Consider the following 27,080-nt stretch of genomic DNA (forward strand, 5'->3'; position numbering starts at 1 on the left):
GGCACCACTTGCTACCTTCTCATTCATTTTGGACCCATCAACAAAGATTTGGAAATGGTTTTTATAAGTAATTGTATTAAGTTCAGCAAATTTTCTCTGGACAAAAGTGATGGGGGTTAAATGTTTAGTCCACTTTTAGAAATCAGTATTTATTATGGGGATTGACCAATTCCATGGAGGGGATTGGGGGAAAAGGTGCAATAGACCTTGCGGGTACAGGGAACTTCTTCTGAATATTGGCATACTCATCTGCAATGCCTCTATACATGGCTGGATTTCTTAACCAATTATGTAGGGTGTGTGAGCTATTTGATTCAATTTTTGTAAGATGTTTTATCAAGAGAAAGCTACGTCATTCCCTTATTGTTGTTAATTCACTCTCCATAAGCAGAAACTTGGTGCTTGTGGGTTTCCTAAGACCAAATATGAGACGCATTATATCGTTTTGTATTGTTTCATTTTTTGTATCTGGGTCTTTGCACATCCACCCTAGACAATGAGCCCATAGTCAATATGGGGTCTTATGTGTGATTTATTAAAAGCGGAGTATGGTTTTCTCCTTACAACCCCAGTGTGTGGAAAGACGTCTTTTTAGCATATTTGTTTTTCTATAGCATTTTTTTATTGTATTTGAAATGTGGAGGTGGAAATTAAGTTTTTGGTCAAGCATGAGACCAAGGTAATTAATATGATTATCTTCTGGAATAGTTGTTCCATTTAGAGTTAGTCTTGCATTAACATGATTTTGCTTTCGGTGAAATTGGATGATTTTTGACTTGGTAGGTGCAATGGGTAAATCTGAATGTTGAGAGAATTTTCAAATTGGAAAAGTGACTTTTGCAGCTTTGACTGTGCAATCTCAAAGGTGTTGCCAGATGACCAAAGTACCAGATCATCAGCATATTGTAGATTCGTGTGGGAGAGGTTCATGTCCCAGAGATATAGGGCAAAGAGGAGGCAGCTAAGGACTGCTCCCTGAGGAAGGCCTTTGGTTATTGTCTTTTGGGGTGAAGAGGCTGAACCTACACAAACAATGAAACTTCGGAATTCTATGAAAGATTTTATAAAATATACTAGCTTGGGGGGTAGTCCAAGGTTTGCAAGTTTAATTAAAAGGATTTGGTGATTCACATTGTCATATGCCCCTTCAAAATCTAGGAAAGCTGCAACTAGGACATTATTTTTTGAGAACGATTCATTTATTGCATTTGTTAAAAATATGAAAGAATCTGTTGAGGAATGGTGTTTCCTGAAGCCAGTTTGAGTGTAAGGAATCATGTTATTTTTTTCAACAAACCAGAGGAGTCGGTAATAGATCATTTTCTCCATTATTTTCCCCATCACAGGAGTAATCATTATGAGCCTATGAGAATCAGGGTTGTTTTTGGGTTTATTTTTCTTTAGGATTGATAGAAGGGACGAACATTTCGAGATATTGGGGAACATAGATGAAGCCCAAGCATGATTATAACAATTTAGAAGTTCCTGTTTGTATGAAGGGGTGAGATTCTTTATCCATGTAGGGTGTATGTTGTCATAGCTGCCGCTAGTCTTGGTCCTAATATGTTGTATTGCGTTATTCTTTTCCTGGATTGAAAATGGGCTGGTTATATACTTGGATCCTGGGTGAGGTCGGTATCTAGGGTTCATAGGAATTGGGGGCATTTTGCTACAATTATTTAATGTTAACTTATTAACAAAAAGAGTGGCAAATAGCTAAACGTTTTTATTATCATTGTCATAATGGATATTATTATGTATAAGCTCATACAGGAGTGGGTTGGGGGAAGTCTTTTTCCAACAAATGTGGCGTATGACTTTATGTATAATTGGCTCATGTGTTTCTCTGGAGAGATTATTTGCAATCATTCCAGTAGTTATATTTAGACCCCGGCGCCGCGCCGATGAGGGAAGACCTGCAACGGCGGGGCAAAAAACAGCACACCGCGCCGCGCCGACGGTAAGACGCCGGCGGCGCGCCGCCGGTAAGACGTCGGTGGCGTGCCGCCGGCGCGATCAATGTTGACCCCAAACATTAATGTTTTCATCAGTTTTTCTCAAATCACAGCTTCAATTTACAACAGATTCGAGCCTATTCATGAGTTCAAAAATTCACAAGTCGCTGGCTGGAAACTGGTCTTCTTCGTTATTCATCAAGAGAAGTAGAAATCTGGTAGAAACGAAATGGCTGTGGCGTTTCAGAACCCTTGTATAATAGTTTAAGTATCTATTAACTATGTATTCTTAACATAAGTACTTATTAAAATTGGTAGTTTTTTTTAATTAAGCGTGACATCCCACAATGCTTCAAATACAGTAAGACAGAATTTGTCAGCTGCCCTTTCAAAAACATCTCGCGTGACATTGGACTTAGAAGCTTATTTTTTTCACTACTACTTCTTCCTGCTGCGGTTCTGTCACCTCTAATTCCTGGGAAATGAGTGACTGTGGGATTCATTGTTTTTTTTTGCTCTTTTGGATTCCAAAGAAGCCGTCTTGTAATAAAAACTGGTTTTTAATATCAATTTTTAAAAAATACATTTTAAAGTTTTTTTTTGTCTTCTTTATATAATACATGTCATTTAGGCTAAGGCTGAACTGCTGCTTTTTTATCGGTTTTGGCTGCTCTTTTGGATATCAGTAATTTTTTCTTTTGGGGATTCATTCCAAATTATAAACTGATAAATACCTAATATCAGTTAAATTATAAACTGCATCTAAAAGGAGTAAATTTATCAAACTGAAAAATACATGATGAACACTTCACATGAGAACACTTCAATTACAATGACACAAAAAACACTTAATAGTTTATTCGCTATGAAGAAAAATGAAGTGCCAGCTATTTTCCTAGGTAAAAAATGAAAAGCTCATTCGTTTTAAGTGCAATTAAATGAAATAATATGCAGACTGAAGTAGCTCCAGGAAGATGTTGAAATGTTCATCCTAGTTCGTCACTTTTAATCCAAGCAAAATGTTAGGACACTTAGTATCAGTTATTGAGTTTAAGCTTTGATTTCCAAATGCTCACAAGAATTACCAAATTTAAGAAAGTCGCAACAATAAGTCACCTGTGGTCAAAATACTTAGACTCCTCGTTGATCCCCACCCAGGCTCAAAGCTTTTGCTATGGTCATTTCCGTGGAAATCTCCAAAGAGTTTCTTTTTAAAATAGCTATCAAGCGTAGTTAGGGGTATTTAGACTTTTTTGCTTTTCTTCAAAGCTTTGAAAAAAGTGTTACAATATTCCAAATGTTAAATTTGTGCATATTTTTGATAATCGTTTGTGGGGTGATCGAATTTTCTAAACCACTGTAGATACGTAAGAACGTTGCAACATCTAGTACCCTGAGGTCACAAGACTGTCAAAGACTCCTCCTTGAACCTCATAAATTGAAAGCTTTTATTATGACCTGACCTTTTAATGTAACTTGGGCACTGGACCAAGGGTGCCATTGTTACTCGAGCGCAACGTTAGGTGGGGATGTCGATATCGCTTTCGTCACACCAATTCGTTTTAGTGTGAATCTACCTGGTACATATGAATGAATGTTTTCAAAGTAAACCCGTTTCATCAATAGGAAAAAAACAGATTGGACGCATATGTCCCTTTCCCTTTGGACGATAAAACCATGCAAGTTCAAGTTCAAGTTTTTCAAGTTCAATCATTTTATTATTAACATATACATGTATATAATAGAACATAGGTCCATGGGGAGACAAGCTCGAAAAACTAGGCCTAGACAAATATACAATAAAAAATTACGCTACAATACAAAGATAATTACGACGGCAAAGATACAATAATACAACATAATATGAAAGTAGCAGCTAGCCCAGGATCCAAATATAAATATATATATATATAAAAAAAAGATCAATATTATCAAATAAAAATTCATACTAAAAGAGAGCTGAGAGGCCCACATTCACCTAGAACAACAATCCAAACAAATAACTCAGTAATATTAAAAAGACGCGTAATTAAAAGTAATCCTGAACTAAATGAAATTTAAGATTCCTTTTTATTAAATGGATAGAATAAAATTTATCAATAAAATCCTTGTGAGCATCCCAGCACCAGGCTATTGACACAAACGGGGCAAATTTAGATCTCTCAGTACTATACATGTCAATGTAAATACTCTTTTTTTGTCGCGTGTTATAACGATGTAAATCTTGTGATCGGGAGAACAAACTTTGATTGAGGTAATATGGCGGTGATTTCTTAATGTTATAATTAAATTTGAAAATAATTACTCCAAAAGTAAATTGTTGAGAAACTGGAAGTATATCTAAATAAGTATATAAAGATGCAGTAGAAGACTTATTTGGAAGTGAAATAGGCAATGAAATAAAAAGTTTGAGGGTTCTTACTGCTTTATTTTGTAAAACCTGTATTGGTTTAATAAGGCTTTTAAATGTAGATAAATATACTAGAGAACAATAATTAATATTAGACTGAATCAGAGCAAAATAAATGCTTCGTAAAGCAGAGTAGGGCAAATAATGCTTCAACCTCCGCATTAAACCAACATACCTTGAAATCTTTAAGCGCATATTTTGAATGTGTGTTTTAAAAGATAATCTTTCATCAATCATAAGTCCAAGGTACTTTATCACATTCACCCGAGATATTGATAATAGATACTTTGAAGAAGTAACTTGGATAATACGAGGGCATATATTTGACTTCCTGCCGTAAATTATGAAATTAGTTTTTGATAAATTCAAAGCAATAACATTTGCAGAACACCATTCAAGAACATTAGAAAATGCAGTATCAAGTTTTGCCTACAACTCCTTGTCATTCCTCTCAGAAATTGAAACTACCATATCATCAGCAAAATGTGTGCTGAGACATGGGATTGCCAAAGCACGGTGAAGATCATTTATATAAATTAGAAAAAGCAGAGGACCTAGGACAGAGCCCTGAGGCACCCCAACCATCGAGGACTGAGGAACAGGCGAAGAGAGAAAATTACCTCCATCTATTCGTTGCTTTCTCTGTATCAAGTTCTATATCAAGTAGAACTCACGAAAATCTTGTTAATTTTGTCAACTTTTCAACTTTTTGGCATCCCTGCTTTCAATAAAAAAAAATCAAGGTACTATCACTTAAATATAATAACTCCCTATGCCCCCCTTCTGGATACCAACTTGATAGGATACCATCTCTGCTTTAAATAAAAAAAATAATTAACTTATTGGCACCTCTGCTTTAAATAAAAAATCGAGGTATTATCATTTAAATATGATAGCTCAATACCCCCCCCCCCTCTGGGTACCACCTTGATAGGATGCCGTCTCTGCTTTAAATTAAAAAAAGTGAACTTTTTGGAATCCCTGCTTTCAATAAATAAAATTTCGAGATATTATCATTTAAATATAATACCTCCCTACCCTCCCTCCCCCTCTGGATACCACTGTGATAGGATACCGTCTCAGCTTTCATTAGAAAAATAATTTACTGAATAATTAACAAGGTCACTATATGGTTCAAACAAACACGCAAAACAACGTTAAACAGCTTAGTGTTCCTTGAAAAAAAATTGAGGGTATGAGTAAAGGGGTACATAGACAACAACAAAAATGTCAAAATTATTCAGATATACCTCAAATTATTGGAAAACTGAGTGATAGATTCGCCATGGCATTCCATAAGATCCAAAGAATCAAATTAAAAGGGAACACACACAAAAGCCAAATAAGGCCAGTATCCTATGAGAAATCGCAAAATACCCAAGACAATGAACAATTCCTAATGGGGGGCCCTGGGTCTATCAAAATATTTCAATGGTTTCCCAGGGAATTTGATATCATTTTCTTCTGTCTCCACTTTAAAGGAAAAAAATGATTATATTTTTGGCATCCCTGCTTCCAATAAAAAAAAATGAGGTATTATCATTTAAAAATGATAGCCCCCTATCCCCCTCCCCTAAAGGCAATTATGTACAATTTATTTATGAATCATATTTTTAGGGTAACTTCCGGTTCAATCTTTAATTCCCCAACCTTGTACATAGCTTAGTCTATAGCTATAGCTGAACCGTAGGCTGTTTTTTTTTTTGGGGGGGAGGGGGTAAAAATGTCCCAGAAAGAAGATTGTATTTTCTATCAGGTGTTTAATAATTGAGGATTAAACATTAAGAAAATCTTATCTAAAAACAGCAATAAAAAATCTGCAAACTCACAATTCAGCTGGAGAAACAATCTGTTGGCTGTCAATTTCAAAATCCAAAAAAAGGCTGAAGCTGTATAGTAGTGAATGCGTTCTATAATTTTATTCAACTTGAAAATAAAATTCTTGACTACGAATGATGTAAGAAATAGCGATTGGGAAACTGCCTTCGAAATGATTTAAACTAATTTCATAAAGACGATACTTTTTTTGTCAACATATGAAGAACTGTGTATATTGCAATATTTGCAATATCACATTGCATCTGTCTGGTTTTTATGCAAAGTAACAAAAGAGAGGAAAATTAATGAACAAGAGAGCAGTGAAGAATTATGGTATACAAAGTAATATTTGGCTGGGAAAGTCACTGGTGATAAATCACTAGGGGTGGCACCGTGATTGCGTGATTTTCGGGGATTCGGGGAACCAAATTTTTTTCGGGGTGACGCATAGACTTTCGGGGAAATACCCGAAACTTGTAATTTCATCATTTAGCTTATTTTGGAACATAGGCCAATTTGCTTTAGTGTTGAATCCTGTATGTGATAGGGTTTCAGCAGGTTCGTTTAGGGAGCAGACTATGGCAAAATGGTCAGTACATAGACTATCAATTTTATTTATATAAATTTTATTCAAAATATTTAAGACACAATTTGTAGGTCAATTGTAGAGAAACTGCCACTTTTGGCGTTGAAATATGTATTCGGTTTGGAGGGGTAGCAACAGCTAATTCATTATTATTTGAAGTCATATGCTCAATGAACTTACCAGCTTTATTTGCTGGTTTATTCCCCCACCAAAGGCTGTGGGCATTAAAGTCTCTACAAATAATAATATTTTTCAACATATTAGAATTATTTATATAGCTGAAGAAATCCATGGCATCTGTAATTTGGCCATTAGGGTTATAAAAGCTTAATATGTAAGTTTTTGTATTATTCAGCCAAACACCTATACCAATTGCATCAACATCATTTACAAAATGTGGAAAGTTGATGCCAAATAACTTTATATTATTTTTAACTATTAAAGCCACTCCACCTCCTTTTCTCTCTGACGATCTATCCTTTCTCAGGATAGTGTATCCCAGAGACTTAATTTGTTAATTTTGGGTTAAATGAGTTTCCTGGAGGCACGAAATATTGATGGAATTATTATTCATAAAAGATATTAGTTCATTTAACTTATGTTCTGTAAGTGATCTTATGTTCCACTGGAGTATTGAGATGTGTTGTTGATTTATTTTTCATATGACTGTGTATTAATGTTCAGCTTTGTTAATAGTAAAGCAATATCTTCTTTTGCTTGAATGAGCATATGATTAGGGATGTAGATTTTTGCCAATTCAGCAATGATTTTTGTTTTCTGCTGTTGTTTTATATTCATGGCCTGAACTGCACTGCAGTTTGGATTGAATAAGTATATATTTGAGGTTTGCATGGTTTGTTGTGCATCAAGTTTGTCAGTTAAGGGATTAATTCCTGGTAGTGTTTTTGGTTTGTTCCTTTTTGGGAGGGGGTCCCAGGCCGACCTCATCTCACTAGGCAAGGAGGCTTGTTGGCTTGGTGATTCTTTCTGATAGAGATGTGAGCTAGGGGACTTAAAGGATGTTTTTTTGTAAGGAGTACTTGATGCATTGGGAGTGTTTGACTTTGGAGTTTTATTTCATTTCAATATAGGTTTTATTTGGTGTGATTTGGCAGCATTTGCTTCCATAGGTGCAAAAGGGTATGGAATGACCTTCTCTGTTGCTATTTAGAGCGTTAGTGGTGTTTTCATATATGCAGGGCATTGTAATTTATTGCTGGATTCATGTGAGCCTTTACAATTGATACATGTAGGCCGAGTGTTGTTGCAAGTTCTCAAATCTTTAGGATGAGAGCCTTTACAATTACTACAGGTTAGGAGAATTTCATTGCATTTATTTGTTGTGTGTCTCCGTTTCAGACACTTCTGACACTGGATAGGCTTTGGCTTGTTTTCCTTGTGCGGTTTGATCTGCCAAAATAGGAATAACTTTTCTGGGGTATTAATTTTTTTCTTCAGTGTAAATAAGAAAGATCTACTTGTTTTTAATCCATTAGAGTTGGGTTTACCCAGTTGAGTGACATCTTCTACAGGGATTGTGTTACCAGCCTTATCTGAGAGCCCTTCTTTTAACTCCTGAATTGGTATTTCTAGGAAAACATTATATACTACTATTTTTGTTGGGGATTGTTTTGGGTTCCATTTAGATGAATTAATTGGGGTACTCAGAAGAGATTTTAGATTAAGTATTATATCTGCAGATTTCTGATCTTGGACAGCTATTATCAAAGATCCATCACGGTGAATGTTAAGAGAAAACATTAATTTTGACATTTTGAAAATTGCAACCCTTATTGTAGTAATCTTTGTTATTTCAAAGGGGTTATTAGGAGTAATTTTGAGGTAAATGCCTAAGTTTTGGGAAGGAGAAACTTGGACAGGAGGAGGGGAAATACTTTTGATTGGGGACATTTTTTTCCTTTTTTTGCAGCTCCTAGAAAGGACCTCTAGAGAGACATTAGCATCTCTGGAGACATTAGCTTCAACATTGATCGTTGTCCTATTCTCAGAATTTGAGCTGTCATGTAAGCTTTGTGAATGAGAGCTGGACCAGCCAGCATAGTGTAAATATGAATCAATTCCAGTAGTATTTAGGGTGGGATCCGGCGGGACTTTTTTTTAGAAGGAGTTCTTTGCATTGCCTATTGGAATAAGCTTTAAGCTAAACAGGAAAAGATAGTAATATGATACAAGACCGTCTGCACTCTACTATGGGGAAAACTTCACCATCCACATAAGAAAACACCACAGTTTGGCCCTGAGGAGGATTTTGAGCACGATTTGTTCAGTACAACTGCTGATAAATTGAGACAATAAGTCACAAGAAACTTATTTTTAAATTTCTTAAAATGTTGCTGTTGTGATTGAGCATCTTCTTCTTCTAATTCACAGCAGACATCAACTTGGTGTGCAGACTTATCTTCCTGTTCTTCCAAACTTTTCTCAACTGTGAAAAAACACCCTGAGCCTTGGCTATTCTACTTTTAATATCTTCAGTTCATCTCACTGCTCGCTCTTTTGTTAATTGGGATAGGATAGCCCAAAAAGAGCTGGTATGTTAAAATTTATAGATACAGTCAAACCAAAAAGAAGAATTATGTTTAAATAATGGAAACATTGTAAAAAGAACTTACAGGTGATCTAAATCCTCTTCCACCACTCATATCATAATTTGCTGTTTGGAGGACAAGACTAAAATCACTCCTTGTACCAGCTTGATTTGAATATACCATTTGATGCCCAGTAAGACCAGGTGGGTGCATTCCATGCCCTGAACCAGGTGGTGTCATTGCACGAGCAGTTGGAACATTAATACGGCCTTTGAAGGGAGAGGACTCAATTCTTGGCCTATAAATTAAGAATAAATCATAATCAAGAATCATTTAAATGGTTGTTTTGTCTTCAAGATTCTAAGATAACAAAAATGAAAGGGTCAATTCATTACAAAAATATGGCAAATAAATCAAAGACTTTTTGGAATGGTTGAGACATTAAGAGTTTACTCTTCAATGGGAATTGAACCCTTCAATGGGAATATATAAACATTACACAACTTCTAGGAAATGATTTTCAACCTCTTAACTTATTGCAATACATATTTTCATAGTATGTAAAGATAAAGGGCTTAGCACCTACATCAAAACAATCAAGTGGATAGTTGAAACCACACCATAACAATAAATCCCCACTGTTTCTGAAAAGTTTTTGAAGAATTCCTGGATTTTTTTTTTCAAAAAGGTAAAAAAATCCCTAACATATGCATATTTGGACTAAGCAATATATTGCTCAAAAGTATCAGCCCTATCATGCCCCTTCAGAAGAGCCTTCTGACAATATCAAAAGGTTTAAATTATACATGGCTGTAATTATAATCTGTGGGGGAGATGAAATACCAGTCTAAACCATTTTCAAAATTAAAATTGAAAAATAGTGGAAGACTAAGTGGAACACCAAAGAGGACTAAGAGGGTCATCTGTGCTTCCATTTTTATCACTTCCTCCAAGAAAATTACCTCTTCCCCCCTGGGTTGTACCCTACCTGTGTTAGCCTTAGTCTGTATAGTGCTAATCTAAAATAAAGGCTCAATTGGAACAGAACCCAAGTCAAGTGTTCTATTTGTGTGTAACACTTGGAAAGAGACATCCCTAGGTATTTCCCATACAGCAGCTGAAATTCAGAAGAGGTGAGGTGGAAAATGCCTGGTTCTGCTGCAAATTTAAGTCTTTATGGCAAAACTCCACAAATCTTTATGACATGTGCCAGCTGATGTCAGTTCTTCATATTTTGTCTTTATGTCATCTCTTGGACTGTTAAGTAGCACCTGTGAATATCATTTTACCACCCACAAACTACCAAGTATCTAGAGGGATCTTGGATTCAATTGTTTTACTGCTAATGTATTTTAATCAAATTTCCTTCGACATTTTTTACCTTGACAAAACAGAGCTGACAAATGTGTAAAGAAAATGTCAGAAAGCACTGAGTCCAAAAGATGTACAGCAGTTTTGTGGCACAGCCTCACAGAAGACAGAGAAACTAGTGATGATGGTTGGTACTGCAAATGCAAGGGAGGATTTAATCCAGGTTTGTCAATCCTCCCATAAAACACATTTTAGGGAAGTTTCTGAACATATACCCTGCACAGACTGCTGGAGTGGTAATCCATGAAACACACAGATTATGGAGGATCTTTTTATGTGATATTTTGAGCTTTTTGTATTACATTTTCATCGGTCACCTATGGATCCTGTCTAGACTCTAAAGGACAATCATGGAAGTTGTATTGCTATGATGCCATTTCATGTGCCAAACAACAAGAAAGACAGTTACATAGCTTGCCACCTCACATATTTTCCAGACAGCAGCCTCTTGATATTACTAAATATCATACTTTAAAGATTTACTGGTCCCAGGTAATTAAGAACCAAGCTGAAACTTAATCCTTGCCAAGTATTGATAGAGTAAGAGATTGCAGAACTACTTTGTGATGGTGCTTTTCCAAAGGCTGTCACTCCACGAAACATCACCAGCCGTTTCTCTGAGCCTTGAATTTTCCCACTTGACAATCAGCCAACTCCAGACAAGGAACACTTGCCTGATCCTTTTGTCCAACCAAAGTTGAAATATTGTGAGCTCTGCTTCCTTGTTCATTCAGCCAAAACATTACACCCCTCCCTAGATGGGAAGCTCCAAAAAGAGAAACCAGATGGAAACCTATTCTCCAGTAAAAGATGCAATCTTAGCTGCTGAATATTAAAAATAGACAGGAAAAATCTACTGAAGAAAAAGAAGGCATTTTAAGTAAAAAAGTATAAAATATCAAAGAAAAAAAGTGAGAAGTAGCTAAGATTTAGTGATGAAAGCGCAAATGAGATGGGACCTGTGACTTCAAATGTAGTAATAATTCAGATGATTCCCAATGAACTGAATTCTTAACATAAGCTGTGAGATTGTGACCTTGTAAAATACGTTTGACTCGGTTATTTATTGTAATTTCTATTCGTTTTGGGTTTCATTTATTTCTCGATGCTGACTTGTGGTAGTTTCACGTTTGGTAGATTATTTCATTTTATTTTTGCTCATTTTTTTCAATGGAGTTCTTTACTATTCTTTGAAAATTTGTTTATAATTAATTTCCAAACAAAGCTGTTAAGTCGATTAAATAAAAGAACGTAATGAATTAGACATTCTGTTTAGCAAAACATAGTAAAATTTTTCATGTAGACCTTGTTCACAAATAATATTGTTTTTTAGCCTAAACCTAACACAAGTCCAAAGTCTTGCTCAAACAATTTAATCAAAGATAAGGATTCCAATTTCAGATTCTTGACTGTATCTTAGTTCTGAAACTAATGAACAAACAAAACAAGAAAGCCGTATCATGTAAAGCTTTACCGAAAACTAGGTTAAGTTCCAAAATCAGGTCACTAATTGATAGTAACTTTCCTTCTATCTAGATATATCAGGTCAATTAGATCTTATCTAAATTCATTCTGGTATTTATAATGAACAAAATAATAATATTAGGAACAAAGGATCAATCAGTGGAATAGAACTTTGTTATTAGCTTTTAAAGTTGCTACGTTATTTAGAGTAAGTGGGAGATGAGCACTAGATCAATTCAGAAACCTCAATTTCTGTGCGCTATGTCGTATAATGTTTTAACGTTACAAACATTCTGCATGTTTGGTTCAGAAACATCCTTATTATTTTTAGAATCGTAAAGTTTCATTAGTCACATAAAGCGGATGCACATTGCCCTAAGTAGCCTAAGTTAAATATCATAAGTTAGGGGATTTTATGTAAAGGGCTGGGCCCACGTAGCTGATTTCGGGTACTGATTTTCAAATGAGCGCCGATTTTAAAAGAAATTGGTGTCGATTTGAGCTTGTAAAATTCTCTAGTTTTCGGCGCCGATTTACAAAATCAGCGGTGATTTTCATCATGATCATCACAAAAAATAGGAATATAAATAAATAGTCAGAGATGTCTGTGGCGAAAGACCCCACTACTGAGCTGAGAACTAAGCTGAGACCAATCATGCAAAATATTAATAAACTCCAGGTGACTATTTGTGTCCATGAATTTTGTTTTTGAGAATCTTGCGCAAGAAATTTTTCTTACCGCTATCGTTTGTCCGCTAATGCTGAAATTGGTTCCCGAAATCAGCTACCTGTGCCAACCCCTTAGGTTAAGGGAACAGCGATTGTCTTCCGCATTAAGTTGCCGCTCAGCAGATCAGAAGCCAAAAATCTAAAAGGAATATTTTAACTTATTTTACATCACTATCATCATTTTAGGATATCATAAAAGAATAAGGTGAGTGCAATAACATAGAAAAGTGTTCTAGAAACATCCATATTCTGTAAAAAAAAATAATCTATTGGAAGAGTTTTATCCTCATATTGATACGTAATTTTTCTTTAACGTTTCCAACTTGCTCAATCCAATTCCTTCGGTGCTAGATTGCCTTCCGCTAAATCCGAAACTCTAAACAGAAAACGTGGCCTAAGAGAAATCGCTTTTTTTTAAAACTTGCTTAGTAGAAGGGAACTTTTTTTGACGCTGCTTTCTTTATTGGAATTGGTCTCTTTCTTTATTGGAATTGGTCAATCCCCATAACAAATACTGATTTCTCAAAGCGGAATAAACATTTAACCCCAATTGCTTTTGTCCAGAAAAAATTTGCTGAACTTAATACAATTACTTCTGAAAAACACTTCCAAATATTTGCTGATGGTTCAAAAAAGAATGAGTACATAGTAAGAGGTGCTTTCGTTCCGCATCTGAAAATTGCAATGGGCGAGAGATTATATAATAATGTATCTATAATGTCTGCTGAGTTAAAGGTCATAATCATGGCATTAGAACACCTTAAGGAAAACCAATGTGACAAGCTGAATTTGCGCTTCCACAGGTATGTTATTTTTATAAGATACTTCTTTCTGATATTATTTTAGATGTAGATTTGAAGGGGAATTTTCACTAGGTTGGAATTGTCTAGAGTATCTTTCCGTTGAGGGGGGGGTCCATGGGAGAAATTCTCTCGGGAAAATTTTCTCTAGGATCAACTTTATACTAGGGATGGGGTATTTGCGGAAAAACTTCCACAAAGAAGGGGATTTTCTGCATGATTTAAAAACAAACAGAAATTCTTTCATATGAAAGTGCGCTACAAAAAAAAATTCATCCGAAATTGACCGCAAGAATTTTTCCTGGTGGAGGGGGGGGGGCTATTTTATATGAGAAGAACTTTCCATGGAGGGGGAGCCAGATTTCCCGCCATTATTTCGTCACAATCAGAAATCTTGTAAAAAAACATTTTTTTTTCAGCTGAAAGTAAGGAGGAACATCAAAACTTGAAACGAACAGAAATTATTACGCATATGAGGGGGGTTGGCGCCCTCCTCAATGCCTCGCTGTTTACGATAAAGTTTGCCTTTTTTCCCCAGTTCTTTAAAACTACTCATAAAACACATGGATCGTTTAATTGGAATAATAAACTTCTTAAAATATTCTAGAGAAGTCAAAATGTAAAGAAAGAGGTATTGAGACAGGAGCAACCCCACTCATGTAAGCAATTATTTCTGTTTGCTTTAAATTTTGATGTTACTTCTTACTCATAGGTGAAAAAACTTTTTTTTAGTTTAATTATATACCAAAGATACATAATCATAAAAGAAATACATTAAATAAATTGGTTAAAGGTTGTTCTGCGTACCCAGCTGACTGACCGTATTTCAAACAATAGGGCTATAATGAAAGAAAGGTTGAGGTGCCTAGGGCACGTTGTGCGGATAAAGGATGACAGATTGTCGAAGATTGTTCTTTTCGGCTAACTGTCTAAGGCTAAGCGGAAAGCAGGTCGTTCTGGTCTGGTGTGGGAGGACGTCATAAAGAAAATATTTAAAGGAAATGGGAACTTCCTGGGTGGGTGTAAAAAGGGAGGCTTTGAATAGATTTGGATGGGGGAGGAGTGTGCGTAACTGTGTTGGCCTGAGGTGGCTTGATGCTGCGGTGAGTTGTTAGTAGTAGTAGCAGTAAAGATACGTAAAAACAAGGTCAATGTTAAGCAATATAAAAGTGATTTATCAAAAAAAAAAAAAATATGCATACTACCCCCTTCCCTCTTTTGTGAATGAAGGTTATTCATTCTTATAAAATATTTTTGTCAAAGTTCGTGCATTCTCTTAGTCTGTTAAAATTACTACTATTGCCAATTCGTTTTTCAAAGAAGATTATCACCACAGCCCCTGCTAGGTCTATGTGCCTGGTAGTTTTTGCCACCAAAAATTGTTTGTGAGAGTCTCATTTTTCGTAAGCTATTTCATACGAGACCTGATTATTATTCTAAATAATGAATCTATGTTGGGTCCTGACAAAGTAAAACGTTTGTGTCACATACATGCAGACTTTGGCCTCGCTTGTGCCTATTATGCCACATACAATGTTTTTATTAAGTGAAAACAATGTCCCGAAGATTTACCATAAAATGCAGTATGTGCCCCATTGTTACAGGACTTTGTGACTTTTTATTTAACAAAACCAGTTTTTTTTTAGTGCCCAAGTAATGACATTCCATGTGTAAACAGGCCAAGGAATTAGAACGAGGTTCCTTTTCATGTCAAAACTGGGAGTACTCTCATCAGACAGATAAAATACTTCAAACGAGATGTCACTCGACAAAATTCGGAGCACAAACTCAATTAGTTTAGAACTGAGTCGATTTTCAGGGATCACATACTTTTTGAGGGATTAAACCATGTCTGCTTGACTAGTAGCTCATTTGAAAGCCCATTTATCGCTGATTCATAATATATATGTTTTACCACGTTTAAGAGTCTTGAATTCAATTTACTTCCCAAATAGAGTTTTTCTAAATAATTCAAAATGCTTGTATTACAAATAGCAGGCGTTGGCCTTGCTTTGGCTTTTTATGCCATATACAGTGCCCCATTGTTACAGCTCTTTCTGACTTTTTCATTTAATAAAACTATTTTTTTTTTATAATAAAAGAATAAATAAACCAATTTTTTCAACTGAGAGTAAAGCGCAACATTAAAACTCGATACAAACAGAAATTATTCCGTATATGAATGTTATCTCCTTCCTCCATACGTTGCTCTTTCCGCTAAAGTTTATCGTAGTTTTTAAAAAGCCCCCTACTCATATTAAACCGCCCTTGTGTTTTATGAGTCGTTCTTAAAAAAAAAAAAAAAATTGGACAAACAGTCAAACTTTAGCACAAGGAGCAGGGTATTGAAGAGGGCGGAAAACCCTTCATATACGGAATAATTTCTGTTCATCTTGAGTTTCAATAACGCTCCTTACCATTTCTAAGTGTTTTTTCATATAATTTCGGTAATTCTGGCCCACCCAGTATGAAAAATTCCTCTCTTCACAGGAAATTTCTCTGTGGAAAGTCCCTCCCACGAAAAAAAAAACCTTAAAATTCTTTCCGGACAGTTCTATTCTTGCTGAAAATCCACCCTCCCCTCCGCTAAATTTGTTGCAGACGATTCAGCCTGAAAAACTTTCCTTAGCATACTGTCATTTGAAAGCAGACTAAGCTCCAATCATTTTTCTCATCACTTCGGAAATCCCCCTTCCATGGACTTTTTCCGGAAATCAAAACAAGCTTAAAATTTCCGTCTGGAAAATATTAATATTCAAAATTTTGTTTGCAAGGAGAAGTAAAAATATTTCGTATAGAAATTCTGTCTAATCCCCCCAGTGAAAAAATTTTCAGTGGAAATTTCCTTCCCCTGGAAAATTATCCCCATTGAATCTCACCCTAATTACAAATCTCCCCCCCCCCAAAAAAAAGCAAAAATGTCTGTATACTTTTTTAATAACAAATACCATACATAAACAATGTACAAATTCTATAACTTAAGGACCTATCCCAAGGGGCTCTGGGGTGGGGGCGGATCATTTCAGTCTAAAGGTGCAGTTTTGTAACCTTTCAACTATGGTGTAAAAACAGCGATCTCAAAATTTGTATTATACAATCTTCGAGAAAAAAGGGACGCGTAAAGGGAGCTAGTTCCCCTCTATCTTTTTGGTCATATAAAAAGCAAAAAAAAAAAATTTTTGTTTAAATGAGCCCTCTCCCGATGATCTTGAACTTTTGGCTCAATATTGACATTTCTGGCCACAAGAACCATATATATATATATATATATATATATATATATATATATATATATATATATATATATATATATATATATATATATATATATATATATATATATATATATATATATATATATATATATATATATATATATATTCGATAACGGCTTCGTATTTTTTTATGGGATTTTCTTGCCTATAAAGACTAACTAGGTAGGTTACGAGTTTGAGAAAAATTCCTTAAGAGCCAGAATTTTGGATAAAAAGATAATTACACAAGAAAAATATGATTGAGAGTAAAAATCAAATGATTAGCGTCATATTTATGAGTACATTTCAAGAGAGAAAAATCTATATCGTTTCCTGAAATTTAAATGAAGAACAAGTACAGGTACAGAACATGTATAGGATGATACTTTTACAACTGACATCTACAATACTGACAGACTGAAATGTTAAGTTCGTGGTTCCATGTGTAGGATGATACTTTTACAACTGACATCTACAATACTGACAGACTGATATGTTAAGTTCGTGGTTCTATGTATAGGATGATACTTTTACAACTGACATCTACAATACTGATAGACTGATATGTTTAGCTCGTGGTTCCATGTATAGTATGATACTTTTACAACTGACATCTACAATACTGACAGACTGATATGTTTAGTTCGTGGTTCTATGTATAGGATGATACTTTTACATATGACATCTACAGTACTGACAGACTGATATGTTAAATTCGTGTTTCTATGTATAGGATTATACTTATACAACTGACATCTACATTACTGACAGACAGACATTTTAAGTTCTTGGTTCAATGTATAGGATGATACTTTTACAACTGACATCTACAATACTGACAGACTGAAATGTTAAGTTCTTGGTTCCATGTATAGGATGATTCTTTTACAACTGACATCTGCAATACTGACAGAGTTATTTGTTACGTTCGTGATTCTATGTATAGGATGATTCTTTTACAACTGACATCTTCAATACTGACAGACTGAAGTGTTACGTTCGTGGTTCCATGTATAGGATGATACTTTTACTACTGACATCTACAATACTGACAGACTGATATGTTAAGTTCGTGGTTGTATGTATAGGATGACACTTCTACAACTGACATCTACAATACTGGCAGACTGATATGTTAAGTTCTTGGGTCTATGTATAGGATGATGCTTCTGCAACTGACAGACTGATGTGTTAATTTCGTGGTTCCATGTGTAGTATGATACTTTTACAAATGACATCTACAATGCTGACGGACTGATATGTTAAGTTCGTGGTTCTATGTATAGGATGATACTTTTACAACTGAAATCTACAATACTGATAGACTGATATGTTTAGTTCGTGGTTCCATGTATAGGATGATACTTCTACAACTGACATCTACAATACTGTCAGACTGATATGTTTAATTCGTGGTTCTATGTATAGGATGATACTTTTACAACTGAAATCTACAATACTGACAGACTGATATGTTAAGTTCTTGGTTCCATGTATAGGATGATACTTTTACAACTGACACCTACAATACTGACAGACTGATTTGTTTATTTATTGGTTCCATGTATAGGATGATGCTTCTACAACTGACATCTACAATACTGACAGACTTATATTTTAAGTTCTTGGTTCCATGTATAGGATGATATTTTACAACTGACATCTACAATACTGACAGACTGATATGTTAAGTTCGTGATTGTATGTATAGGATGATACTTCTACAACTGACATCTACAGTATTGACAGACTTATATGTTAAGTTCGTGGTTCCATGTGTAGGATGATACTTTTACAACTGACATCTAATATACTGACAGACTGATATGTTAAGTTCGTGATTGTATGTATAGGATGATACTTTTACAACTGACATCTACAATACTGACAGACTGAAATGTTAAGTTCGTGGTTCCATGTGTAGGATGATACTTTTACAACTGACATCTACAATGCTGACAGACTGATATGTTAAGTTCGTGGTTCTATGTATAGGATGATACTTTTACAACTGACATCTACAATACTGATAGACTGATATGTTTAGCTCATGGTTCCATGTATAGGATGATACTTTTACAACTGACATCTACAATACTGACAGACTGATATGTTTAGTTCGTGGTTCTATGTATAGGATGATACTTTTACATTTGACATCTACAATACTGACAGACTTATATGTTAAATTCGTGGTTCTATGTATAGGATAATACTTCTACAACTGACATCTACATTACTGACAGACATATATGTTAAGTTCGTGGTTCCATGTATAGGATGATACTTTTACAACTGACATCTACAATACTGACAGACTGATATGTTAAGTTCTTGGTTCCATGTATAGGATGATAATTTTACAACTGACATCTACAGTACTGACAGACTGATATGTTTAGTTCGTGATTGTATGTATAGGATGATACTTTTACAACTGACATCTGCCATACTGACAGACTTATGTGTTACGTTCGTGGTTCCATGTATAGGATGATACTTTTACAACTGACATCTACAATACTGACAGGCTTAAATGTTAAGTTCGTGTTTCCATGTGTAGGATGATACTTTTACGACTGACATATACAATGCTGACAGACTGATATGTTAAGTTCGGGGTTCTATGTATAGGATGATACTTCTACAACTGACATCTACAATACTGACAGACTGATATGTTAAATTCGTGGTTCAATGTATAGGATGATACTTTTACAACTGACACCTACAATACTGACAGTCTGATATGTTAAGTTCGTGGTTCAATGTATAGGATGATGCTTCTACAACTGACATCTACAATACTGACAGACTTATATGTTAAGTTCTTGGTTCCATGTATAGGATGATACTTTTACAACTGACATCTACAATACTGACAGACTGATGTGTTACGTTCGTGGTTCCATGTATAGGATGATACTTTTACAACTGACATCTACAATACTGACAGACTGATATGTTATGTTCGTGGTTCTATGTATAGGATGATACCTCTACAACTGACATCTACAATACTGATAGACTGATATGTTTAGCTCGTGGTTAAGTTCGTCGTTCCATCTATAGGATGATACTCTTACAACTGACATCTATAATACTGACAGCCCATCATAGTACTAGGCTGCTTGAGACCAACACAACTTTGTATACTCCTCCACCATCCTGCCCTGTTCACAGCTTCATTCTTTACTTTCTCCAGCTCCTTGTATCACTTATCACTTCTTTTCTTTCTTTTCTTGTATTATCTTTCCTTATCACTTACTCGCATTCCTTTCGAAAGGTCCTTCTTTTATTTAGCCTGCCGTATTACCAATAAGTTGCCTAGAGGCAAATTTGTTCTTATTCTTAATTTTATTTTTAAAATTTCTTTTGTTATAACGCTAGTGGAGACATATATTGGGCTTTTCTGTCACAGTTTAACAACATCAATAAATTGAATACTCTATTTTGTTTTTGCCTGTGTCACTATCAGGGGCATAGAGGGAGGAATTCCACCCCTCTAGAACTTGAATATTTTAAATTTCAATTTAAAAAAAATAAGGAAAAGTCAAAATTGTTTTGGTTAGTTTTTTATTTTTTTTTGGCCTGACCTAACCCTGTGGTGGGTAATTTCTTTTGTATCATTTACAGTATACCTCCAAATAGGAGAGGAGCTCTGACAGGGATTGATTTGAAATGTTTCTTTACTACCAAACTGGTAGCCTAAAAATAGACTTGTTTGGTGTCCGATCAGCTCCTTATTCTTCTGGTATACCAAGTATGCTCTAATAGTGTCACCATAAACTTATAGTTGTTCTAGCTGACTGAAATTTAGCTGTTGAAGCCTTAAAAAAACCTTAGTTTTTCAGCATAAATGAAAAACTATACTTGTGTAGATTTACTCTCGGTTTATTTCTCTTTTTTCCTCGCATGTTATTATATTTTATTACTGCTGGTTTTTTTGTTGTTATTTTTTGTAAGTGCCTTTTCCTTTTATTCTCTTTTGTCCCCAATTTTTTTTAGTACCTTCTCTTTTTAATTTCTTTTTCCTCACATTTTATGCTATTTTGTTTGATTTTGTGCTCTTTTTTGTGAGTAACTTCCTTTTTTCGCTTTTTCCCTTCACTATCATATTTTTGGTTTGTTGTTATTGATACCTTTTCCTTTTATTCGCTTTGTTTTGCTTTTTTCCCACGTTTTATCATATTTTTTTTTTTTTTTGTTATTTCTTGTTGATACCTTTTCATTTTATTCGTTTTTTTTTCTCTTTTTGTACTTTGTCATTGTATATGTTTTATTCGACAGGTTTCTAAATATGTGATATTGCTATTATAATGTAGCAGTCAATCACGTATGTAGTTTTTAGGCGTACATAGTTTTCCAATAAGTTGAGAATCAACAGTTCCCGGTTCAGAATATAAAAAAAAATTACCTTGATTGCTAATAGATTTGCTTGTTCCGTTTTCTTTTGAGAAAAGGTAAGTTTGAACGTGTCAAATTAAATTTGTATTTTCTATATCAATGATAATTGTGTTTGCCGTTTTCTATGCACTTTTCCTCACATGCATTATTAATTAATATTTACATGCACATATATTAATATGTACATTTACTAATATACATGGGAAATGGTGCTGCGAATAATCAGCTGGCGCTGGATATTATTACTCTTGAAAGTGGAGTTGGATTATTATGTATACTTTCTTATTTCTAAAATTGCTTTATTGTAGAACGATGAGAGTGCTTCCTAAAGCTGATTATTAAAATAATTACATTATTGTTACTAATTTCATTATCATTATGTAATAATTTTGGTTAATGTTAAGACAAGTTTCGAGGAAAGATTGCATGGTAAAATTTATTAAAACATTTAATTGATTTCAAATAATTATTTATTTTCTTCAATTTTTAACTACCGCTTTATTGGCGTGCGATGAGAGCACTTTTCAAAGCTTTCCATTGTATCAGATTTGGCGCTGTGGCGGAACCTTCATCTTGAGTTTTTTGTACAGTATTCATCCGAATCCGTTAATTTTTTTTTAATCAAAATCAACTTGGTTGAAGTGAAAAAAAAAACTTGAAAACTTTGGCTAAATAGAGTAAAGCCAAGGCAGGTGGTCTCTGTGAGAGGCAAAGCTGGTAAAACTGAGGGTTTAAGGGCGGCTAAAAGGCTAAATAGCTATGCCATTGCATATTTAACCATGGCTAAATAGAGTAAAGCCAAGGCAGGTGTTCTCTATGAGAGGCAAAGCTGGCATAACTGAGGGTTTAAGGGTGGGTAAAAGGCTAAATAGCTATGTCATGGCATATTTAGCCATGGCTAAATAGAGTAAAGCCAAGGCAGGTGTTCTCTATGAGAGGCAAAGCTGGCATAACTGAGGGTTTAAGGGTGGGTAAAAGGCTAAATAGCTATGTCATGGCATATTTAGCCATGTTCCTAAATAACAAAACATGTTCCGGTCTCAATCCCATTAGGATGCCCTTCCACCTCCCCAAATCATGACATTGCTACAATTGATTATATTTTCCATATAATATATCTTTTTTGCTGTTTTCCTTGAGTTTTGAACACCCCCTCCTTCCTCTTGCCCACCCCGATGTCACCCTACCCTTGAAAAAAAAAATATGTAAAGTACGTGTGAGATTCCAATTCTTCTTTCCCTAATGGAATCGAAGGACTTTAATATGACTTTTCCTGAATTTCTAAAAATTGCTTTTTTCAGAGATAATGCGCGTACTTTTCAAGGCTTTTTATTTTATTGGCAGACGAAAAAATTAACTGGTAAATTATAGTAAAACTTTAAAATAAATATACTATAAGTTTTCAACGTGTTTTCACGTTTTTAGATAAGTGCTGATGAATGTCAAGGGCAATTGGATTTGGAAGAGGCACCTCGGGCATCTTTCCCAGCAGACAACAATATTGGAAGAACCTTCACGCCCCCTATTAGTAGCAGCCAGCACCAGCTCCAAATTGTTCAAAACCAATATAGACCTTCAAGGCCTGGTAGCAAGGTCAGTTTTATTTTTGTTATTTGATTGTTTTATTCATTGTTGTTGCTTTAGGAAAAATTACAAATAGATTAACATCGACCAATCGGTGCTACATTGAATTTTAGTTTAAATCATATTTTCTGTAATTAAATTATATTAACATTTTTGTTTTAAAACAACGCAGCGAATAGTAAAAAAAGAAAAGACAGGATTGGACATAATAGGTTAGGGAAAGCATATGCTTCCTAGATTTTTTTCACTCCCCTTCCCCTCTATATTGTGAAAATACCTTTTTTGTGTATTTTTATTGGAAAAATTGAAAACAATGATAAATTTGCCCCCTCCCCTATATTTTTAAATATAATTTACCTCTCCCCCCCCCTTCTTAATTATTAGCCAATTTATGACGCGGAGCGAGCTTAGCGCCGTAGTAAGTGATATTTTTTCAGCGTTGTCAAAAAAAAATTTGCTTAGTACAATCAGTTATCTATGGAATATATATATGCAGTAAAAAAAATGTAGACATTATTATTTAATTATGCATGAGGAATTTGCATAACAGAATTGATTGCTTCATAGTGCTTGTTGTTACCTTGTTTAGCAATGCTAAGGAATAATGAGAGGCGGTAAAATCTCATACTGGGCAAATCTACAAACTTTATATACTACAAATAATATTTTTTTTTTTTAGCTCAGCGCAATCTATTCTATTTATGTCCCTTTTTGGCAGATCTTGTTTTTTTATAATTATTGACCCATCTTGTTGCAAATCGTCTTTTATCATCCCTTTCATGTTTCTGCATAAGTTCCTGGAAAATCTAATTTAAAAAAAAGCACTTTTCTCAATTGCTCTGAATTATTTGTTTTCTGTGTTCCCTAAGATATATATTAAAGGAACTTACAAAACTAATAAGGTGTCTAATTCTGTCTGTAGAGTTAATTGAAATCTTAGTCACCTTCAGGCTAAGCGCCTAGTTTTTGGAGCTGATGTTACAGAGACATCGAACCCATTTTGGAATTATAAACCTCGAGAATTTTTTTTGAATGCTTAAGAAATAAAAATTGGTAAAACACCATTATTTACCGGTGTCTTCGCTTTATTTATTTAATTTTCTTTTTTATTCTATACTGTGTTTGTTATTGCGCTAATTTAGTAGTCTCAAGAGTTAAGCTAGATGATAGATGAGTTTCTTTGGTCTTAAAATTTTATTCCACTTTACCATCTCCCAGCTTCTATTCTCTGATGTTGAGAATGAACATTATTCCAACTTGTAGGAAAATAAGTTTTTAGAGTTGCAATTCTGTCAGAAAACCTTCCTTAGTTTGTTTTTGAACGCAAAATTTTTTGTTTAGCTTGCATGGATGTATTTGTTCAAGAATTTAAAACGGGTGTTTGGATCACTGAAATTATAACAGTTAACATTAAACTTCGTATGTTAAATTTTAAGTCGACTGCTCAGTGGAAAGCCCTATATGTATTCGTTGAATGACTACTAACCAAGAACAATTTATATGTTAAATTAATGTATGTAATTTAAGTCTTTGTGCTTTAAAGGTGATCAAATAGGGGGGGGGGGTCAGTTCTGCAAATAAAAATCCTTTCGCCCCCCGTGCATGCGTGGCAAATGATTTCTGGATGTTTTTTTTTCGCAGCCTCTATGAAGAACTGAATTGTGAACTGAAGAAATGCAAAAAAAAAAAAAATTATTTTAGTTTACCCCACTTTCCTCTTTAGTGCGTTTAATGTATGGAAACATCCGAGATGATCTCTTGGTCCATCATTCCTTAGAAATTCCTGCTAGAATTTTTTTAAGAGCTACTGGTGGTTCATTTGTTATGACATCCTGTGCTATACTTACATCTTTCAAATAAATTAGCTGTTATATTATACCCATTTGTGTGATAGATATTTTGGGCTTGGCCACTTTTGAAAGAAAAATTCTAAACAAACAATAGTAGTACCGTTAAATTCATTATTTTCTGTTATTTCCAATTACCATCCTCGCTTTTCTGACAATATACCCAATCCTCTTCCCTGTAAATCCTATTTGTACCCCTAATTGTTTATTTTTCTGTTGGTTAAATCTAGTAATTCATCATAACTTCTTAGTTTCCTGTTTTTCTGCAGTCTCGACTTGATAAAATTTATTTTTGGCCAACTGAGAACAATAGAACTCTGAATATAAATATTACGGTAAAGGCCATTTTAATATGCCTACAACAACGGTGGAAAATATGATAATTTGATTAATAGAAACATGCTTCATATTATAAAGTTAGAGTTCCGTCCTTCTATTGTTTTTTTTTTCATTTTTGTACATATTGTATCTGCCACCGCCAGGTGGATAGAGTGTATCAAAATCAAATACAATATTTGGAAAGAACAAAAAAAAAGTAATCTAATCGTGCTATTTTTATTTTACTAATATGTTTCCTTCAGAAGTGACTAACTATTAAATGTTTTACCTTTTTTCAGGAGTCAATCAGCATAAAGGATATAATGCATGGAGTAATAGAGCGTAGTATAAAGCGGAATGATTTACTACCCTCCCGAATTACCCGCCCCATGTCAACACAAGTTGAGCCAACAATTACATCTATATTGAAGGACAATCAGAGTTTTGTGAACCAAAGACCGGAAGCCAGGTATGCTATAACTTTAACATTGAGAAAGACAAACCTCAACATTTGTTGCTTCTCATTTGAATATGAAATATTTCACTAAGAGTAAGGAGTATTTAAAGTTCATGGAATCCTATTGTTTTCGGCAAGTTGCTGTTTCTTTCAACTATCGTGTTCGTGTCACTTTCATTACCAGAACAGTCCAACTGATCTGAAGGGCAATTCTGGACTGAACTCTGGTTATTTTCATTCACATTAGCGGGATTTATACCTCTGATCTCTGAGTTACTCTGTGCTGCATTAGGGGCCCTAATTGGGTGGCTTACCGTCATTTCTTTTATCTTTTGACATTCACGGTCGTATCTGTACGTTTTACCTTCAATGATAAGCCTTTCACCTTTGAGCCGCGAATCTTTGGCTTTTACAATGGCTTGGGGCAGCACTGGCTTTAAATTTTTTCTAGTCTCGCGTTGATACGTACTGTAGTCCGAAGCAACCCCTACGCCGTTTTGTTTCAATGCAAAACTTTTCCTGAGAACCGCATTTCGTATTTCCAAGTCGTGCCACTTAACTATTACAGGGCCTGATCTCAGGCGGAAGCATCCTTTATGTCCCTTTGAGAAAGCTGTTGGTGCGGGAGGCACCAGCAAAGAAACTCGCAAAGCCCATCCTTCAAACTCGACTGGAATGGACCAGCCATAGGAAAATTGTAAAACACGAGGTAATAACGCTTTAGTTCTGCCTCTAATGAGTCACTTTTCAGTGTTGACTTCCTGATTTTGTTCCTCATTTCCACTAGATCGTTTGAAATTCCTGATTTTGTTGTATCTAGCTGTTTACTAAAACTATTCATTTTTGCCTCTATACCGGATAAGCTGTTTGAGAGCTGTGGGATCAAATCCAGTTTGAAATTTATTTCACGCATAAACTGAGAAATAGCGTCGGGATCTGACGCATCCGGAAGTTGAGGTGGCTGAATCTGATTCCCTTCCATTTCTGTTTGCGTATTCAAGATAATTAATATTGCCTACCTTATTCTCTGCCAGCAATATTCTCCGGCAGTAGAGTTTATTCGTTGCGTCCCGCTTTAGCCCGGGACACAGCTTTGTAGCGCTCTCTTCTTCAGTTGTCTAAGAAATGAATCTTTATCCGGACACGCTGCTATACTGGGGGGCGTGGCTAACTTATAAGTGCCTGATATCAGTTTTTGAAAGAAACTTTTGGTTAACTGAAAAAGAGTATGCCATACCAACCACACATTGATAGAGATTTTTTTCTTTTAGGAGATACTGAATATTGGTCAACGAATATAAGTCAACGTCAACGAGATTTTCAGACAGAATTTTTTTTGTAATTGTTTAAATTAAATAATGCGTTTTTTGAGTCTTTTTTGTTTAGACCCCCTCCTAAATAAAAAACCTGGACCATCAATTGCGACAACATGAATATGGGCAGATAAAGTAAAGACCGTTGGTAAATTGTCTTAAGGCTAGCCGATATGAAAGCCGAAAATTAGCTATGCAGAAGAGATTTTACTGTGCTA

At 34.9% G+C, this 27,080-nt stretch overlaps 2 protein-coding genes across 2 annotated transcripts in view; one reads left to right on the plus strand and one right to left on the minus strand.

Moving 5' to 3' along the window:
• LOC148946213 (nuclear receptor corepressor 1-like) overlaps nt 1–9,615 on the minus strand; it is a 47,963-nt gene extending 38,348 nt beyond the window's left edge. The window contains exon 1 of the mRNA XM_089097873.1: nt 9,403–9,615. Within this exon, the coding sequence (XP_088953999.1) occupies nt 9,403–9,558 (156 nt within the window). The 5' untranslated portion in view covers nt 9,559–9,615. The remainder of the gene's footprint in view (nt 1–9,402) is intronic.
• LOC148946214 (uncharacterized) lies at nt 6,695–26,880 on the plus strand. Its single transcript, XM_089097874.1, has 4 exons — nt 6,695–6,772; nt 22,769–22,936; nt 25,392–25,561; nt 26,821–26,880. The coding sequence occupies exons 1-4, from the start codon at nt 6,770–6,772 to the stop codon at nt 26,828–26,830; spliced, it is 351 nt and encodes a 116-aa protein (XP_088954000.1). The 5' UTR covers nt 6,695–6,769; the 3' UTR covers nt 26,831–26,880.
• The last annotated feature ends 200 nt before the right edge of the window (nt 26,881–27,080 follow it).

This window comes from Artemia sp. Qi Xiang Cuo, chromosome 12, assembly GCF_049724085.1.
Source record: "Artemia sp. Qi Xiang Cuo chromosome 12, ASM4972408v1, whole genome shotgun sequence".
Lineage (NCBI taxonomy): Eukaryota > Metazoa > Arthropoda > Branchiopoda > Anostraca > Artemiidae > Artemia > Artemia sp. Qi Xiang Cuo.